The sequence below is a fragment of the Hemitrygon akajei genome, unplaced genomic scaffold, assembly GCF_048418815.1.
Source record: "Hemitrygon akajei unplaced genomic scaffold, sHemAka1.3 Scf000033, whole genome shotgun sequence".
NCBI classification, from domain to species: domain Eukaryota; kingdom Metazoa; phylum Chordata; class Chondrichthyes; order Myliobatiformes; family Dasyatidae; genus Hemitrygon; species Hemitrygon akajei.
In genome coordinates, this window is record NW_027331919.1 from 12,594,516 (window position 1) to 12,615,564 (window position 21,049).

The 21,049-nt window shown below is 48.5% G+C and overlaps 1 protein-coding gene across 1 annotated transcript; it reads right to left on the reverse strand.

The window, feature by feature from the left end:
• Positions 1 to 5,599: 5,599 nt before the first annotated feature.
• On the reverse strand, positions 5,600 to 19,646 carry LOC140719895 (oxidized low-density lipoprotein receptor 1-like). Its single transcript, XM_073034820.1, has 6 exons — positions 19,567 to 19,646; positions 14,251 to 14,364; positions 8,995 to 9,159; positions 7,533 to 7,675; positions 6,867 to 6,931; positions 5,600 to 5,780 (listed from the first exon to the last, which is right to left on the reverse strand). Exons 1-6 carry the CDS (start codon positions 19,568 to 19,570, stop codon positions 5,600 to 5,602), a joined length of 672 nt encoding a protein of 223 aa, XP_072890921.1. The 5' UTR covers positions 19,571 to 19,646.
• Positions 19,647 to 21,049: the final 1,403 nt, after the last annotated feature.

A 21,049-nucleotide genomic window follows, 5' to 3' on the forward strand; every position in this document is an offset into this window, starting at 1 on the left:
AGACAGCTGTTTTTCGTAACACTGTATTCCGTCTCTCTCTCTCTCTCTCTCTCTCTCTCTCTCTCTCTCTCTCTCTCTCTTCTCTCTCTCTCTCTCTCTCTCTCTCTCTCTCTCTCTCTCTCTCTCTCTCTCTCTCTCTCTCTCTCTCCTTAAAGGCACAGTCAATAGCGAATGAAACTTAAGATCCCATCACAGGAGGAATTTATTTCCTCACAGTATGGTAAATATGTAGAACAGGTTACACGGGCGGCTGTGGAGTCTGACTTTAGATATATTGAAGTCAGAGATTGACAGATTGTTGATTACTCAGACCATGAAGGAATACGGTGAAAAGGCAGGAGATTGGGGGCTGAGGGGGGACCTGGGATCAGACAGGATGAAATGGCGCAGCAGACTCGATGGCCTAATTCTGCTCCTACATCTCATGGTCGGATTTAGGTTCCTGTGTTGCCGGGGTGTCAGCATCTCAGTGGATCTGTCCTGGGACCAACCGAGAGTGGGGGACAGGGAGAGATTGACCGAGACAGAGGAGAGGAATAGCAGGAGAAGTAGTAAACAACTGAAAAGGGTAGTGGTGCACTGTAAGGGGGAGCTCACGGGAGTCGGGGAAGGTTTTAGCGGATGGATGGGGTAACATAAAACTGTTCGGATGTCGGAGAGAGAGGGAGATAACGGAGATGAAGAAGGTTGTAGTTGAGTAAGTATTTCGAGTTGAGAAGTCTCCTTGCTGTTGAAAAAGACGTTCGAGAGGGGCACCAAGTTCGGCTCTGCTCGCCCTTCTCTTCTGTGACGTCTGTCTCGAAGGTCGATGTAAGAATCATCCCTCAGGTGGGGTGAACCCTCGCAGGTCACCGGGTTCCGAATGTGTACCTGGTAGGGCACTGAAAACCCTTGCCACCAACAGGCTGGACTGTTGAAGGACTCGGTTTTGAGGAAGGCAAATAATAGGTTCACATTCATTTCCCAGGCAAGGATTTAATTTTAAGGCTCTGGTGTGTCCTCATTTGGAGTGTGCGTAGCTGTCACTTTCAATTTAAAACTCGGACTGCCAATTATTGTCTGTCGCAATCCTTCCTGGAAAGTGTGTAATTCAAGAGTTCGTGCTGAGCACTCAGTGCTCAACCGTAGGAGATGCATTTCCAGCACTGTTGGTTGTGATCCGACACCTCCAGTATTCTTATGAAACAGCACTTGGGCTCCAACATACAAGGTACATCTTTGCCAGAAAACAGCCTGGCCGAATCGACACTTGCCAGATCATTCCTGCCCGCCAAAGAAGTCAGCCTTCATTCAATTTAGAACTAAACCAGAAGACATAATACCCCTTTTCCATAATCACCTTGAATCTAATGGCAATATCATCACGTGATGCAAATTTGTCACCTGCACAAACGTTTGTCACCTGCCTTGTTCCATTCCGGAGGAGGAGATCCAGTATTGCACTCTGTTTTTGGAATTATCTACCTACTGATTAAGGAAACTTTCTTGAAAACATTTGAGAAACTACTCCACTGGTCCTTTCACGGTATGGATTTCACAGATAATACCTGTTACAATTACCCAATATCACAACCTAATGTTTCGCTACAGGTTTGTTCCTCTGAGTCCCCGGGACTATTAGGTAATTGATAATATGGCCCCATGATCGAGTTCATACTTTCCTTACTCCTCAGTTCCTCCCAAAAAACCTCACCGGGACGGGTTCCCCAGTCTGCCCTGACTGAGCACTGCCGTGACATTTTCCCTGACCGTAAAGCTGCCCCTCATGTTTGCATTGTTTGCGCGTTAGCACGACTAAAAACAGCCGAATCTCAGAATATTAAGCTAACGGTCCTACCTCTCCTGCAACAAAGTCTCACTGCTAGCTACAATGCCATACTTCCAGACTTTGACCCCCCTCCCTGAGCTCATCTGCTTTTCATGGAATACTTCCTGCATTGAAACGGAGGCAGCTCAGAACATGAACCCCAGCAGGCTCAACCTTTTACTTCCTGACTCCGTCTGAGTCCTTAACTGCATGTGTTTCCAACCAACCTTTCTTCTATCTGTGATGGCATTACGGTTTTCACCCCCTGTAACTCTAGTTTTTTGACCTCTTTATGCCAGGAAATCCCGCTGAGATATTATTTCAACTTAAGTTGCTGTGTAAACTGAGAGAGTTGCTCGCAGAGTTGCTCGCTGGCAGAGGATGTGAAGGAGCTGCGCACGGTAGGGCGGTGTGGCGTGGCCTCCAGGCAGGAGCCTGTGCTGCCCCCCAGTCTTCGCTCGGCAGAAGACAGCCTCTGTTGAAGGCGACTGCAGATATCAGTGGTATTCAGTTGACCCAAGGTCTCCAACTGCGTTGGAATTTTTTTCTATTTTATACATGTTTTTGTGCTTTCTGCCGTGTCTGAATGCGAACAATGTGTTTTGCACCTTGTTTCTGGAGTAACGCTGTCTCTTTTGGCTGTATTCATGGATGTTCTTGTGTCGTCCTGACCTGTGAGATACATCTCCACTTGGCCATTTTAACCTGTCTCTCCCGACCAGAAGTATACAAACTGGTGAACCTGTTATTGAGCCGCTTGGCCACAGGGAGACGCTGTACTGGACCTGGATTATTTAACCAATTGAATCTCCGGACCGTCACCCAGTTTCCTAAGAACTGAACATTCGGTCTATTTTCCTCCCAATATGACCTGACAGAGAGTCATCGAATAACGACAAGATGATGAGAGGCATTGATCGTGTGGATAGTCAGAGGATTTTTCCCGGGGCTGAAATGGTTGCCACTAGAGGACACAGGTTTAAAGTGCTGGGGAGTAGGTACAGAGGAGATGTCAGGGGTAAGTCTTTTACTCAGAGAGTGGTGAATGCGTGGAATGGGCTGTCGGTAACGGTGGTGGAGGCGGATACGATAGGGTCTTTTAAGAGGCTTTTGGATAGGTACATGGAGCTTAGAGAAATAGAGGGCTACAGGCAAGCCTAGTAACTTTTTTAAGGTAGGGACGTGTTCGGCACAACATTGTGGGCCGAAGGGCCTGCATTGTGCTGTAGGTTTTCTATGTTCCTATGTTTCTATCTTTATTTTCTCTTGCTGATGAACCCGCCTTGCGGATTGGTTGTTGTTCATACAAACGCGAGGCACTGGTTTATAATGCACACATTTCTCGCTCTCTAACTCTGATTGAAGGCTGTCCCAAGGGGGAAATATATATGGGTCTCTGCCAAAGTCAGTCTGACCCTGAGCGAGACTCCTCCATACCATCCCATCATACACACTCGGAGTCAGACGCTGAGTGAAGCTCCCTCACCAACATTACATCACACAAGTTCCGGGACAGACAAGGAGTGAAGTTCCCTCCGCCCTGTCCCAAATTTTCTGTAAAGGAGTGAAGCTCCCACTCACAGTCATATAAAGTATTTCCAGAGTCAGAGAGAGACTCCATCTCCCTCCGCGCTGTCCCATCACACGGTGCGTCTCCCTCCACGGCGTGCTAAAAACACACTCCCGGGATCGGACACAGTGTGAAGATCTCTCCACACCGTCCCATCACATACTTTCCGGAGCAGACACAGTCTGCGGCTCCCCCCACACCGTCCCATGGCAGACTCCCGTGGTCAAACACGTAATGCTCCCTCGACACTGCCCCATCACATTCTTTCTGGTACAGACACAGAGGCACTTCCCGGTTCCCCATCCCTTCACACACTCACGATTCAGATATTGTTTAGTTCAACTGCAACTCCCCAGCACAAAACCCGCAGAATCGCAGCACACACGACCCAAGTCAATAGGAGAGCTAAACCCCCTCCGTCCTCCACTCTCTCCTCTCAGCAATCCCCAGCACTTCGCCGACCCAGTCGTCTGGAATTCTGTCCCGGATACTGTGAGTGCGCGTGACAGGATGTGGATTATTCAGCGCGCACGTGCTCCCAGTTTTAATCACCGACTCCAAATCCCGGGTTGGTGTCCGTCCCTCTGCAACGGGATGAGAAACTCCCTCATCCGGAAACCACAGTCGGTGGCAACGTTACCGAGCGACAGGTTGTGTTGAGAAAACAGGAGGCTGGTGAAGGACTCAGGCAGAATCGGAGAATCAGAGCAGACGCGGCAGATAGAATAGAGTGCCGGGAATCGTATGGTCCTGAAATTTGAAAATAAGATAAGTAAAAACGTAGACTATCTTCTAGGTGGAGATGATTTCTTTTTTAACCCAGGCAACTTGCTTATTTTCTATTCCTTTACAGAATAGTCCGGGTCAATTTCAACCCGGCCCAATAATCCCCTCATAACAGGTGACTAGACAGTCAAATCTGACTCGGAACAGCCTCAATGTACAAAAGGTTGTCGCACCTGTACAAAAGTTTAAGATTTTTAAATATTTCCATGTTTGCGCATTTTGGGTTACATTAGGAAAAGTAATCAAATTTCGGCTAAAAATGGCATTTAGGGTGTTTTTAGTGTTGTCAAAACGGTCAAATTCGACCTGAACAGTATGTAAGGGTTAAAAACAATCTGCGGTTCGGAGGGATTTGAGAGACTTCGTGCAGCTTTCCCAGAAGTTTAACCTGCAGCTTGAGCCGGTGGTGATGAAGGCAAATGCGATGACAGCATTCATTTCGAGACGACTGGGACGTAAACGAAAGGACGTCAGTCTCAGGTTTAATACGTCACTTGTGAGCTCAGATTTGGAGGTTTGTGAGCAAGGTTCCATCGCTTATCTCACAGGGGATGTGACACATTGGAGAGGGTTCACGGGAATGATAACGGGATTGGACGTGGTATTGTAGGAGGAGTATTTGACAGCTCCGGGAGACAGAACACCCACACACAGCGATTCAGCAACAGCTTCTTCCCCTGCCCCATCACATCTTTCAACGCATCAGCAGGAACTCGACATCTTTGCGGTGTTTATTAATATTTGCAATTTACATTAATTGTACATCTTTGCTCCGTACTGATGCTTCAAAAGAACAAATTCCAGGCGGTATAAGTTTCAGATAATAAATGAAATAGCGATTCCGGTGGAAAACATCGGATAGGGTGGACAGGACACTTGGCCCGATGGTCTTCACCAGTCACACCGAGTACAGGAGTCGGGAGGTCCCGTTGCCGTGGTACAAGATGGGCACATACAGAGGGAATGCGGACAGTCTTTCACCCAGGGTTGGGTTATCGGGAAACAGACAGCACAGGTTTGAGGTGAGAGTGAGCGGAAAGCGGAAAGAGAGAGGGAGAGAGAGATCGGGGAGACGGAGGGTTCAGAGAAAACGGGGTGGGTAGATAGAGAGTGTCTGGGGCAGCGAAGGGGAGAGAGGTGAAAGAGGTGTGCAGAGGGAGAAGAGAAAGAGCGGGCGTGGAAAGTTAGGAAATAAGGGGAGGTGCGGGGGTAGAGAGAAAGTTAGAGGGAGCGGGGAGTAGCGGGGCGGGGAATGGCGAGAAAGAAAGGGATCGACGGCGAGAGGGATTTGTCGGTGTCCAGTGGGGAGAATATGGTTGCGACAAGAGGATGAGATGGAGTAGGAGGGAGGGGCAGAGAGGGTGGGGAGGGAATTTGTAAGGATTTAGGAGTGAGAGTGAGAGAGAAGGAGGAGAAAATGGGGGTAGTCACTTGATTCATGTCGACTCCACTGGCTGTTGGCAAAGACCCTGGATCTTTTCAGGAATATCCGGAAACGCTGGGGCCGACCTCTCACAGATGAAACGCCAATCACCATCACAAGGGTTACTGCTTCCGCACTGTCTGCAGACGCGCTTACCAGAGGGCAACTTGTACAGGAGACTCCGGTGCGCATTCCTATCCAGGAGTGTTAAACAATTTTAACAGATACAAAACAGCTTCAGTAGATGACCCGAGCGGAGTCCGTCCCCAAGCAAATCCCATGAATTCGATCTCTCCTAATTGCCTGTGTGAGTTCCCAAACTCATCCCATTCAACCACTCTCCCCCCACGGCTCCGTGTCAGTACCCAGGCAGACACCACTGTCTCAATGTCTCCCCACAATCCTGTGTCAGTCCCCAAACTAATCGTACTGACCCAATGTCTCCCCACAGCCCCATATCCCCTAATCTAATCCCACCGAACCGCATCCTCACCACAGTCCCCTTTCAGTCCCCATACGAATCGAACAGGCCCACCCTCCCCCCTCTGATCTGTTTCAGTCCCCGAACAAACCCCACGGTCCCACCTTCGCCCCACAGACCTATGTCAGTCCCGAAATGAATCCCACTGTTCCACAATCTTCCCTCAGCCCTGTGTGGTTCCAGGTTCATCTCGTTGCCCCTTCCTCTACCCAGAGCTCCTTGTCTGTCTCCTGACATATCCCACTACTCCGCGCTCTCCTCATATCCTCTGGTCCGCCTCCAGACTTATACCACTGGCACCCTCTCTCCCACATCATTGCGTCAGTTCGCAAACTAATTCCGTTAACCAAATGTGTGCCATCGCCCTGTATCTGTCTCCAAACTAATCCAGTTGTCCTACTCTCGCCCCTCAGATCCATGTCATTCACCAAACTAATCCCGCTGTTGCTCTCTCTCCTCCCAACCCGGCGACTATCTGCAAAATGATCCCACTGCACCGCGCTGTCCTCACCCACATGCGTCAGTACCAGAATAATCTCTGTCACTGATCTCTCCCCACTGCCCACTGGCAGTTTCCGAAATATTCCCACTGCAGTGTCCTTCCCCGACAGACACGTGTCGGCCCAAAAATGTTCCCATTGAACCACCTTACCCCCTACCCACGTACAGTCTACAAATAAATCACAATGCCTCTCCCTTTTACGACAAAATTACTTCAGTCCGTAAACTAATCCCATTTTCTCCGGTCAGGACTATGTCAATAACCAATCTTCACCCCACAGGTTAGTCATAATCTCACCCGTTTTCGCATTTTTCAATCCAGTAAACAAGTTTGCTGTCCAGAAGATTGTGGGATACAAAGCTCTGTGAAGTTAAATTTACTTGATTAATGCTGAGAAACGAAGAATATGTACGGAGCTTCTCTCAGCTGATTACGACAGCAATCTGGGATGGGTCTGTGTGGAAGGAGCTTCACTCTGTGTCTGACCCCGGGATTGTGTGATGGGACGGTATGGAGGAAGATTCACTCTGAGTCTGACCTCGGTAGTGTGTGATGGGGTGACATGGAGGGAGATACACTCCGTGCCTGATTCCGGGAGTGTGTGATGGGACGGTGTTCAGGGAGATTCACTCTGTGTCTGACCCCGGGGGTGTATGATGGGACGGTGTGGATGGAGATTCACTCTGTGTCTGATCCCGGGGGGGGTGTGATGGGACGGTGTGAATGGAGATTCACTCTGTGTCTGACCCCGGGAGTGTGTGATGGGACGGTGTGGAGGGAGATTCACTCTGTGTCTGACCCCGGGAGTGTGTGATGGGACGGTGAGGAGGGAGATTCACTCTGTGTCTGACCCCGGGAGTGTGTGATGGGACGGTGTTGAGGAATATTCACTCTGTTTCTGACCCCGGGAGTGTGTGATGATTCCTGTGTTACTGTGGGATCTTCTCGTGCTGTGACACATACCGCTTCATCACTTGAATTGATTTCCAGCAGCCTTGAATCACGGTTTGTACATTCTTGCATCGCTCTGCGGAAAGATGTGTCAAACGTGGATACGTAATAACACCGGTCTTTTTTTGTGATCCAGTCCTTGGAACACGTTTGCTCTGAAAATCAGGGACAAGGGACAGTGTCACAAAGAGTGAATCTCCCTTCACATGTCCCCAACACACACACACGGCGTGACACACAGAGTGAAATTCCCTGCACGCTGTCCCATCACGCACACCTGAGGTCAGGCACAGAGTTAATAGCCCTCCGCCACGTCTCATCGTAAATTAACAAGGATCAGACACAGTGAATTTCCCTCCACACCATCCATCACAGACTCCCGGGATCAAGACACAGAGTGAATAGAACATAGTACATAGAATATTACAGCACAGTACAGGCCGTGTGTCCCACAATGCTGTGCCGACACTTAATCCCTTCCTCCCATATATCCCCTTACCTTAATTTTCTCCATATACCTGTCTGATAGTGTCTTAAATGTCACTAGTATATCTGTCTCCACCACTGACTCAGGCAGAGCATTCCACGCGCCAACCACTCTCTGAGTAAAACAAAAGTCCTCTAAATTCCCCTTTGAACATCCCACCCCTTACCTTAAACCCATGTTACCTTGTACTGAGCAGTGGTGCCCTGGGGAAGAGGCGCTGGCTCTCCACTCCATCTATTCAACTTAATATCTTTTATACCTCTATCATGTCTCCTCTCCAGGCATGCGTTACCGTTCCTTGTGTCAGACACACACATGACCCCAAACCCAAAACCCCTCACCCATCCCCCATTCCCGCCATAGCTTCTCATCACATGCGCACTGTGTCAAACACAGAGTCCCATCATACATACACGGGGTAAGACACAGATTTAAGATCCCTGCATCGTCCGATCACACACTAACACGGTCAGACGCAAATTGAATCTCTCTCTCCACGGACCCATCACACACTCCAGGCGTCAGACGTGGAGTGAAGCTCCGTGCACACTGCCTTTTATAAACGCCCGGGGTCAGACGTGGAGTGAAGCTCCGTGCACACTGCCTTTTATAAATGCTCAGGGTCAGACATGGAGTGAAGCTCCGTGCACACTGCCTTTTATAAACGCTCAGGGTCAGACTTGGAGTGAAGCTCCGTGCACACTGCCTTTTATAAATCCCCGGGGTCAGACGTGGAGTCAAGCTTCCGCCTACATTGTCCCATCAAACACTCTCGGAGTCAGGAACAGACACTCATTCCAGCGGTCAGACGTGAAGTGAAGTTTCCTGTACAACGTCCTGACACACTCTTCCAGTGTCGGAATCTAGGTGTTACGCCTTCCACATCGACTTATCACACACTGCCGATGTCAAGCACAGAGTGACGCTTCCTCTCTCCATGCCTGCCCTGTGATGATGAGTGGGTGAAAGAGGGGGATGATGCCTCACCTCTTCTGCTGGTCAGCAATTCACAGAAATGGTGACGGAGATCGCTGTGCATTTGTTTAAGTTCGGACAGATTAGAGTTGTGCGCAGAAAGCTTGGATTGAAGAGTTGAGTTTAACTCATTGTAGTTTCGGTGGCAGGTTTCCATAGACTGACGAATCTGTGATACTGAGAGAGATGGTGAGGGATGTTTAGCGTTTACAGTGAAACGTGAGTCAGCGTCACGCTACCGAACGGGTCACAGAGAGTGTTGTGTCAGTGTCACGGTGAAGGGTGTCACAGTGAAGGATGTGCTGGTGGCACAGTGAGAGGGTCTGCGCCACCTTGAGGGGCGTGTCTGTGTCACGCTGAGGGGTATATCAATGTCCCGGTGAAAGTTTTGTTGTTGTTACCATGATGGTTTGCGTCAGTATCGTGCGGGGCATGCCGAGTTGCTGTGAGAGACGTGTCGGTGTCACTATGATAGGTATTTCTGTGCCCCGGCAAGAGGTGTACCGGTTCACAATGAAGTGTATCTCGATGTCAAGACGAGGAAAATGTCAGGGTGTCAGGGCCTTGTGGCGTCACCGTGGGTGTAGTAACTGTGTCATGGTGTGGGGTGTGCTGGTCTCACAGAGAGCTTTATGTCTGTGTCACGGTGAGATACATGTCATGGTCGCGGTGTGTGCGAGAGGGTCACGCTGAGCGATGTGACGGTGTCACGCAGAGTACTATTCGGTGTCAGTGTGAATTTCGGTGTCGGTCTTACGGTGAGGGTGTTCCTGTGTCAGGGTAATGTGTGGGTAATTGTCTCAGTGAGCGGTGCATCGGTGTTATGTTGAGGGGTGATACTGTCTCGGTAAGGGGTGTTACAGTGACGTGTGAGTCTTTGTCACGGTGCAGTGCAGAGCAGATCACGCTGATCACGGTCAGGGGCACGTCGATATTAGAGAAGGGTACGTTGTGGTCAGTGTGACTGCGACGTGTATGTCACGGCGAAGTTCGTGTCAGTGTCGCGGTCAGGAGTGTATCTGTGTCTCGTTAAAGGTCGTGACCGTGCTACGGTGACAGCATTGTTGATGTTATGGTGAATGGCGTGTCGGCGTCAGGATGAGTCTTGATTTTCTTAAGGTAAGGACCGTGTTTTTATCTCGGTTAAGGGGTGTGTCTGTGTTACAGAACATAAAATATACAATAGTAAAGTACAGTACAGGCCCTTTGGCCCCAACAATGTTGTGCCGAGCCTTAAACCCTGACTCCCATAAGCCCCTCTCCCACTTTAAATTCCTCCTTATACCTATCTAGGAGCCTCTTAAATTTCACTAGTGTATCTGCCTCCACCACTGACTCGGGCAGTGCATTCTACGCACCAACCACTCTCTGAGTAAAAATCTTTCCTGTGATATACCCCTTATACTTCCCACCCCATACCTTAAAGCCATGTCTTCTTGCATTGAGCAGTGGTAATCAGGGAAGAGGCGTTGGCTGTCCACTCTATCTGTTCCTCTTAATATCATGTATGCCTCTATCATGTCTCCCCTCATCCTCCTTCTCCCTAACGAGTAAAGCCCTAGCTCTCTTAATCGCTGGTCATATTGCATACTCTCTAAACAGGGCAGCATCCTGGTAAATCTCCTCTGCACCCTTTCCAATGCTTCCACATCCTTCCTCTGGTAAGGCGAACAAAAAATGGACAGAATATTCCAAGTGTGGCCTAACTTGAGTTTTATACAGCTGCATCATTACATCGCGGCTCTTAAACTCAGTTCCTCGACTTATGAAAGCTAACGCCCCAAAAGCTTTCTTAATTACCCTATCTGCCTGTGAGGCAACTGTCAGGGATCTGGGGACATGTACCTCCAGATCCCTCGGCTCCTCCACACTAGCAAGTATCCTGCCATTTACTTTGTACTCTGCCCTGGAGTTTGTCCTTCCAAAGTGTACCACCTCACACTTTTCCGGTTCGAATTCCATCTGCCACTTCTCAGCCAACTTCTGCATTCTATTAATCTAATCTCTGCAATCTTTGACAGTCCTCCATACGATCCACAACACCCTAATCCGCGCGTTGTCTGAAAACTTGCAACCAACCCTCTCAACCCTCGCATCCGGGTCGTTAATAAAAATCACGAAAAGTAGGGGTCCGTGAACCGATCATTGTGGGACATCACTCGCCACAACCGTCCAATCCAAAGGTACTCCCTCAACAACGACCCTTCGCTTTCTGCAAGCAAACGAATTCTCAATCCAAGACCAAACTTCACTGGATCTCATGCCTTCTGTCTTTCTGAATAAGACTACCATGTGGAACCTTATCAAATGTCGTTTGCGAGAAGTTTTGTTAGTTTAGAGTAGAGAGAGTGCCAGGCAGGATGTTGGAATGCTCCTCTTGCAGGATGTGGGAAGTCAGGGAAACCTCCGTGACAACGACACCTGCAAGAAGTGCATCCAGCTGCAGCTCATAATAAACCGCTTTAGGGAACTGGAGCATGAGCTGGATGACCTCCGGATCATTCCCGAGAATGAGCAGTTTATAGATAATAGTCAGCAAGCCACGAGTAATTGGGTTATCGTCAGTCGAGGGAGGGGAAAAGGGCGGACAGAGCACGGTTGCCCTGTGGCCGTTCCCCTCAGCAACATGTATATCGATGTGGATACAGATGTAGGAGGGGAATGACTTGTCTGGGACAAGCTGTGGCTACTGGATCTCTGCTACTGAGTCTGGTTCTGCAGTGCAGAAGGGAGGGGGCAGATGAGCAGAGAGGTATTAATAGGGGACTCGATAATTAGAAATACACACAGGAGGTTCTGAAATCGTGACAGAGACTCCCGGATTGTTTGTTTCCTCCCGGGTGCCAGGGTCAGGGATGTCTCTGATCTTGTGCACAGCATTGTGATGTGGGAGGGTGAGCAGCCAGATATCATGGTTCTCATCGGTACAAATGACGTAGGAAGAAAGAGTGAGGAGGTCCTGAAGAGTGAGTGTAGAGAGCTTGGCAGGAAGTTAAAAAGCAGGACCTCGAGGAGAGTGATCTTAAGATTGCTACCTGTGCCTCGTGTCAGTGAAGGTAAGTGTAGGATGCTCTGGAGAATGAACACGTGGTTGAGGACCTGTGTAGGGGGCAGGGTTTCAGATTCTTGGATCTTTGGGACCTCTTCTGGACAGGTGGTACTTGTACAAGAGAAACGGTTCACACCTGAACTACCAGTATCCTTTCAGGGATGTTTGCTAGTGTTACTGGGGAAGGTTTAAACTGGATTTGCAAGGGTATGGAAAGCAGAGTGTCAGAGCAGATAGTGGAACGGGGGTGAAAATATATGATGCTAAAAGCTCGAGCAAAGTCAGAAATAGAAAGGTTGTGTGTGGTGGTAATAACCTTCTGTGGTGTGTCTATTTCAATGCGAGGAGTGTAAGGCAAACAAGTAGTGAGGTCACGGAACCTACACAGTTAAAGAGGAGGATATGCTTGCTGTCTTGAGGCAAATCAGCGTAGATATATCCCCATGACCAGACAGATTACTCCCTCGGACCTTGAAGGAGAGCAGTGTTGAAATTGCCGGGGTCCTGGCAGATATATTTAAAATGTCGGTATCTACGGGTGAGGTGCCAGTGGATGGGAGGACAGCTCATATTACTCCGTTGTTTAAAAAAAAAAAGCTCTAAATCTAATCCGGGAAGTTATAGGCCGGTATGTTTGACGTCAGTAGCAGGTAACTTATTGGAGGAATATTAAGATTAATATTAAACTGACTTATTAGGGACAGTCAACATGGTTCTGTGCGTGGTAGATCATATTTAACCAATCTATTAGAGTTTTTCGAGAAAGTTAAAAAGAATCTGGATGAAAGGAAGGCAGTGGATGTTGACTACATGGGCTTCAATAAAGCCTTTGACAAGGTCCATCATGGGAGGTTAGTTCGGAAGATTCAGTCCCTAGGTATACATGGTGAGGTAGTAACTTGGATTATACATTGGCTCAATGGGAGAAGCCAGAGAGTGGTAGTGGAGGATTGCTTCTCTGAGTGGAGGCCTGTGACAAGTGGTGTGTCATAGGGATCAGTGCTGGGTCCATTGTTATTTGTCATCCATATCAATGATCTGGATGATAATTTGGTAAAATGGATAAGCAAGTGTGATGATTTGGAGGTGTAATAGAAAGTGAAAAAAATTTGAAAACTTGCCGAACCATTTGGATCAGCTGGAAAATGGGATGACAAATGGAAGATGGAGTTTAATGCAGACAGGTGTGAGGTATTGCACTTTGGAAGGATAAACTAATGTAGAACATACAAGGTAGGGCACTGAGGAGTGCAGTAGATCAGAGGGATCTGTGAATAAAGATACATAATTCCCAATTCCTAATACATAATAAAAGTGGCGTCACAGGTAGATAGTGTCGTAAAGAGAGCTTTTGGCACATTGGCTTTTAGAATTCAAAGTACTGAATCTAAGAGTTGGAATGTGATGGTGAGGTTCTATAAAATATTGGTGAGACCGAATATGGAGTATTGTGTCCAGTTTTGATTACCTCGTTAGAGGAAACATATTGATAAGTTTGAAAGAGTGCAGCGAAGGTTGAGAAGGATGTTGCCGGGAATTGAGAAACAGAGTTACAGAGAAAGGATTCATAAGTTAGGACTTTATTCCATAGAGCGTAGAAGATTGAGGGAGATTTGATAGAGGTATATAAAATTTTATTGGGTATAGAAAGACTGAATGCAAGCAGGCATTTTCCACCGTTTAGGGGAGAGAAATAAAAACAGAAGACATGGTTTAAGGGCGAAGGGCGAAAGGATTAAAACGAACATTGGGGAGAGGGCTTATTCACACAGAGTGTGGTGGAAGTGTTCAGTGAGCTGTCATTTGAAGTGGTGAATGCAGGTTCACATTTATCACATAAAAAAGAACGGACAGGTACAAGGATGAGAGGGGTATGCAGGGATATGATCTAAGTTCAGGTCAGTGGAACGGGGCAGTAAAAATGGTTCGGCATAGACAAGAAGGGCCAAGAAGCCTGTTTCTGTTTTATAATGTTCTTTGGTTCTATGATTGTCAGTAGTGTGTCGGTATCACGTTGAGCTCTGTGCTGGTGGGGGTTGTGTCGGGGTCACGGTGAGGGATGTGTCGTAGTCATTGTAAGCGGCCCGTCAGTACCACAGTGAGGTGTGTATTATTATCAGAGTGAAGGGTGTTTCGGGGAAATGTTGGGAATGTGTCGCTGTTACAGTGGCCATTTTTATTCTCTGCGGTTCAGTCGTTCCGGCCGGTGTGAAACTCACCATGAATCCTCCAGCAGATACCCGTGATAATGAGGGTCGCTGTTAAAAGGCAGATTAGCCGTATGCTTGACTCTGATCGGTCTCTCCTTGTGTGACGTTCACTGTCCATGTCGTCTGTGAAAAAAATGGTTCTGCAGCTTTGTTAATCGTCATTTTCCTTGATCTAATCCACCACTGCTCTTCCCACTCTCCGAGTTCAGATCAGTCTCTCCCCTCCCGAAGAACAGTGAACGTAAATCACGGAAAAGAACAGGCACATCGACTGTAATTTTGTACTATACCAGTGAAATTCTTACTGCCTACACAATGCCCATCTGCCTCCGATGCCTGTACATGCTCCTGCCTGTCACTGCGCTAGACTAATACACCGTCTGTCTGGTCTCCCTGTATCTCTCATAATGATATAGACCTGTATCTCCCCCACCTCAGTCTCCGCCGCTCTAGACTAATACACCGTCTGTCCGGTCTCCCTGTATCTCTCATAATGATATAGACCTGTATCTCCCCCACCTCAGTCTCCGCCGCTCTAGACTAATACAACGTCTGTCTGGTCTCCCTGTATCTCTCATAATGACATAGACCTGTATCAACTCCCACCTCAGTTTCCGCCGCTCTAGACTAATACACCGTCTGTCTGGTCTCACTGTATCTCTCATAATGATATAGACCTGTATCTCCCCCACCTCAGTCTCCGCCGCTCTAGACTAATACACCGTCTGTCTGGTCTCCCTGTATCTCTCATAATGATATAGACCTGTATCTCCTCCCACCTCAGTCTCCGCCGCTCTAATCTAATACACCGTCTGTCTGGTCTCCCTGTATCTCTCATAATGATATAGACCTGTATCTCCCCCACCTCAGTCTCCGCCGCTCTAGACTAATACAACGTCTGTCTGGTCTCCCTGTATCTCTCATAATGACATAGACCTGTATCAACTCCCACCTCAGTTTCCGCCGCTCTAGACTAATACACCGTCTGTCTGGTCTCACTGTATCTCTCATAATGATATAGACCTGTATCTCCCCCACCTCAGTCTCCGCCGCTCTAGACTAATACACCGTCTGTCTGGTCTCCCTGTATCTCTCATAATGATATAGACCTGTATCTCCTCCCACCTCAGTCCCCGCCGCTCTAGACTAATACACCTTCTGTCTGGTCTCCCTGTATCTCTCATAATGATATAGACCTGTATCTCCTCGCAGCTCAGTCCCCGCCACTCTAGACTAATACACCGGTTGCATCGTTTACCTGTGACTCTCGTAATGATACAGACCTGTATCAGTCTGCCCACAGACTCCGCCGCTCTAGAGGATTGCACAGTTGATCTGGTCTGTCTGCTTATAGATTATACTGTCTATTCCAGGCAGCGACCCGGTGTATTTATTCTGAATGCTCTCCGAAGACCCTCACACTCTTCCCGTAACCGGGGACCAGACCCCAATGTATGCACCCGGAACCGTTAAACTCTGTCCCAATTCGTTTCTGTCATTTCGCTCGTTTCCCCGGCTCTCCTCACTATTCACAATGTGTGTATCCCAACAGTGTACACTGGAGTCGCCCTCTCACTCAACACTTCCCACCGCTGACGGTCTGGGCCTTTCCTTTGGGCACGGAGTTTAAATGGCGCTTGTGCTTCAAATTACCCGCTATACCTTTGCAGAAAAATAGCCTCTCCCAATCCACCTATTACAGAGGAGTTTGGCCACAAGAATATTCTTTTCTGGCTGTTTAACCCCGTTCAGCCTCCTGACTATACCCTGTTTCCTCTGTCCTACACGGTGGGTCTAACTACTTCCCAATATGCCCTCCTTATCACCCCCTCAGCTGTCCCAATGACCCGTAGTTCATTCAGTTCCAGCTCCAGCTCCTTAACCCCGAGTGTTAGAAGCGGCATCCGAATGCACATCTCACTGGTGAAGTCATCAGAGACACTGGAGATCTCCTTGCCGTCCCGTGTCCCACAAAAGGAATTTTCAAAGCTCCGGTTAGACATTGCCTACTGCTTCAACTGTCCGATTATAAGGAAGGAAACAATAAATTCACTGAAAGAAATCTATAAACAGATCTGTGCCTTCTCTCAACCTGCACTCTCCTCCTTGAAGTTTGAAAGAGCGAAAGCCACAAATGCCCACGATAACACTGCCCACTCCAGTAATGGCCTCTCCGCTTGCACCGGCCATATATTTATTTGCCCTTGCTAATGAATCCCGGACTCTGAGTAGTTGCTGTTTAAATGCAGGTTCTTTCTCTAATCGTTGCTTTTCATGGCCACTCGCCGAGCCGTGTGAGTGGCATTTATCTGGCTCCTGATCTCTGTTTGGAGACACCGAAATCACCTGTCTCTCTGACTCAGACTCAGAGAGAGGGTCACTCCATACCATCCCATCTCCCTCACGGAGTCGGACACAGTGAGACCTCTCCCACAATGATCCAGTACAAGATTCTCTGGTTAAGCATGCAGTGAAGATCTCTCCACATTGTGCTATCACACCCGTGTACAGACACAGAGAGAAGCTCCCTCTTTCTCGTCCCAAATACATTCTGGGCGTCAGTCAAGAAATGAAGCTTACTGCACAGCGCCCTATCACACACACACACCCGGAGTTAGACACTGAGTGATGCTCCCTCCACACCGTCGCATCAAACACTGCCAGGGTTCAGCCACAGAGGGGAGCGACATAAACACTGTCTCGTATCACTCTGTTGGGATCAGACCTTTTGTGAAGTCCGCCCCTTTCCCCATGCTCCATCCGGTCTCACGCTACCGGGTTTCAGAAAATAAATGTCGAAAGCTCCCTCCCCTCTCACCATCGCCAGCACTTCGGCGTCCAGCAGAGTGAGTGTGTGTGTGTGTGTGTGTGTGTGTGTGTGTGTGTGTGTGTGTGTGTGTGTGTGTGTGTGTGTGTGTGTGTGTGTGTGTGTGAGTGTGTGTGTGTGTGTGTGTGTGTGAGTGTGTGTGTGTGGGAGAGAGAGAGAGAGAGAGAGGAGAGAGAGAGAGAGAGAGAGGAGTTAGAGAGAGAGAGAGAGAGAGAGAGAGAGAGAGAGAGAGAGAGAGAGAGAGAGAGAGAGAGAGAGAGAGGAGTGAGAGAGAGAGAGAGAGAGAGAGAGAGAGAGAGAGAGAGAATGCGGTGTGGAGAACAGAGGCCGGAATGGTTGGAGAGCGCTTTGCTGGGAAGAGGTGATGAGATTACAGCCACTGCAGGAAATTGGTGTGGATCCACATGATCGGATCAACCGCAGAAAGCACTGGAGAGTTTGAGAAGCGAGAGGTCGATATTCGGGTGGAAACAGGGAGGAGTGACAACAGACCTTAAGTCTCCCTCATCAATCTTCGATCTGAAGACAGAGAAGGAGTGGTGTCGTCGAGTGGGTCATGGAGGCATGGAGGGGTGCATTGGAGGTATGTGATAACGGAAACGGGCGGGGTTGTAGGAGAGGGCTATGTGCCGCATGCGCGGAAGGATAAGGAGGTGGTTTCGTTACGTAGACATGGAGGTTTGTTAGCGAGGAGACGGCCAATAGAGGCGGGGAGGTGTGTGTAAGTATTATGACGCAGGCCGTGACGGTGTATTGGCGTCACGATGAAGGACGTGTCGGTGTCACGGTAAGGGGTGTGTTGTTGCTGAGGTGACGCATGTGTCAGTCCTTTGGCAGACTTTTAGTACGCTAAAATCCCTCTCACCTTTAACACTTCCCACTATTCACTGTATAGGTCGTTCCATTCTACACTGAGATTAAACTGAGCTTGGGTTTCAAGTTACCAAAAGCACCTTTACCAGAGAAAAAAACAACTTGGCCAAATCCACACTTTCCAGATTCATTCTGATCGAAGGTAAAATTCGCCATTCTCCAATTTAGAATCCAAACACGAGGGCCGGACCAATCCTTTTTCAGAACCTCCTTGAAATGAATGGCAATTTGATCACCAGATTAAAGGCGATCCCTTGCACAAACCTCTGACACCTGGCTTGTCTCATTCCGCAGTAGGAGATCAAGTATTGCTCTCTCTCTCTCGTTGGGACTTCTCTGTACTGATTAAGGAATCTTTCCTGAACAATTTGACAAACTCTCTCCCACTGGTCTTTTTGCATTTTGGGACTCAGTTAACCCGTGGAAAGCTGAAATATCCCGCTATTAGAATCTTATACTTCAGCATCAGTCTGCGGTCTTTCTACAGGTTTGTTTATCATAATCCAGCAGAATGTTGTCTAGACTACAATGTAGCCTCATGATCACGGCCATACATTTCTTATTCCTCATTTCCACCGATAAAGCCTCACTTTGACGAGTTCTCTTGTCTGTTCTGACTGTGAACTGCTGACAGTTTCTCTGCCCAGTCATGTCACCCCTTCTCCTGTAATTCCTTCCGCTTTCCCACGCCTGAAAATAGGGAACCCCGAAATTACGCGCTGTTCCGCTTTCTCCTCTTGCAATCACGACTCCGTCATGGCCGGAATACCATATCTCAGTGTGTGGATTCATCTCTGAGCAGCTCAGCTGCCTTTCTTTAAAGGTCGTGCTTTGAAATAACCCTTTGACTCCCGTCTCTGTCTGAGCTCTTTACAACATTTATCTCCACACCAACTCCGCGATCTGCTCTGGAACTCTGAATCCCATCCCCCTGCTACTCGAGCTCAACAATTCACCCGAAAGGTCTCATGCCCAGTGCTGCCAAACAATCAGTTCCCCTCCAGTTTATGTGCAAACCGTCCTCCATATCTTTTGTACAGATCCCACCTTCCTTTGAAAATACACAATGATGTCAAATTTTGAAGCCCTCCCACCTACGTCAAATTTTGAGCCACGTGCTAATTTGCAGGGTTTTCCTATGCCTGGGCTCACGTGGACGGGCAGTTGTCCTGTCGTATAATTTGATTGGTAAATCCCTGATCTCAATTTGGAAATCCACCACTTTATTCATACCGATGTCCTTGGTACCGTTATGGACCAGGACCTCTGGCTGCTCACTCACCCATGTAGCAATCATAGAGAAGGATTGGGTTTCTGAGTGAAGAGGAAGGAAGGGGAGATACCTGGAGGCCACAAAAGTGGCGTTCTAATTACAGCCTTTGGAGCAGAACGTGACTGTCTCCCTACATCTGATCCGAGTCTGACTATGAGTCAGAGACAGAGCGAGACTCCCTCCGTACGATCCCATCACACACGCCTGGAAAAATACAGAAAGTAATGCTCCCTGCACAACAATCCATCACACATTCCCCGGGTCCCGGAGTAGCTCCCGCACCATCGCAGCCCAATCTACTGCAGTCAGAAACAGTTCGCAACCCTCTCCCTCCTCCGTTCTCCCCACTCACCCATACCCAGCCTTTTGGCGTTCCGGTGGTCTCGAATTGTGTGTGTCTCTCGGAGATGGTGTGTGTGTGTTTGTGACCAGTTGGTGTGCTGCGCGGAAGAGGAAGGAAGGGGAGGAGTGAGGAGGCCAAGGAAAGGGGCTTACGATTGCATATTCTGATGCAAGTGGTGTGCAACCACATGACCAGCCTGTGCATAGAGAGCATTGGAGAAGCTCACAAGATATCGTGGAAAGGGGGAAGTGTAATACTAAACGTCATCTCTCCCTCATACTCCCCACAATTGCCAGAGACACAGAGAGAGGGGAGAGTAGGTAACTCGGGAGGGGGCGTCGTAGATAGGGAGTGCTTAGAGGTTGGAGTGTATCACGATGACGGGGAGGGCGTAGGGAACACACGGAACGATGGAGACGATGCAATGTGCAGGAGCGTGCAGGGTCACAGAGACGGGGTTGCTTGTAAACGAGGATGAATGAGAGAGACGGGAGTGGTGTAGTGGAGACAGTGTGAAATCTTATGTGGTGTTAGCTTTCATAAGTCGAGGGATAGAGTTTAAGAGTCACGGGGTAATGATGCAGCTCTATAAAACTCTGGTTAGGCCACACTTGGAGTATTGTGTCCAGTTCTGATCGCCTCACTATAGGAGGGATGTGGAAGCATTGGAAAGGGTACAGAGGAGATTTTTACAGGATGCTTCCTGGTTTAGAAAGTATGCACTATGATCAGAGATTAACAGGAGCTCCAGGACTTTGCTCTTTGGAGAGAAGGAGGATGAGAGGAGACATGTGGAGGTGTACAAGATATTAAGAGGAATAAGCAGAGTGGACAGCCAGTGCCTCTTCCCCATGGCACTACTGCTCAGTACAAGAGGACATGGCTTTATGGTAACAGGAGGGAAGTTCAAGGGGGATATTAGAGAAAGGGCTTTCTCTCAGAGAGTGGTTGGTGCGTGGAATGCACTGCATGAGTCAGTGGTGGAGGCAGATACACTAGTGAAGTTTAAGAGGCTACTAGACAGGTATACAGAGGAATTTAAGGTGGAGGGTTATATGGTACACAGTGTTTGAGCGTCTGCACGACATTATGAGCCGAAGGGCCTGTAATGTGCTGTACTATTCTATGTTCTTGTTCTATGTAACTGTGAGTTGTGTAAGAAAAGTTGTGTTTGACGGAGTTGGGGAGGGGTTTTGGAGAGGGAGTGTGTTATGTTTATGGGGAAGAGTGTTTTAGAGTTACACTGCAGGGCGTGACTCTGTTGCCTCACTAGAGGAAGGATGTGGAAGCCATAGAAAGGGTGCAGAGGAGATTTACAAGAATGTTGCCTGGATTGGGGAGCATGCCTTATGAGAATAGGTTGAGTGAACTCGATATTTTCTCCTTGGAGCGACGGAGGATGAGCAGTGACCTGATAGAGGTGTACACGATAATGAGAGGCATTGATCGTATGGACAGTCCGCGAGAATTTCCCAGGGCTGACATGTTTGAC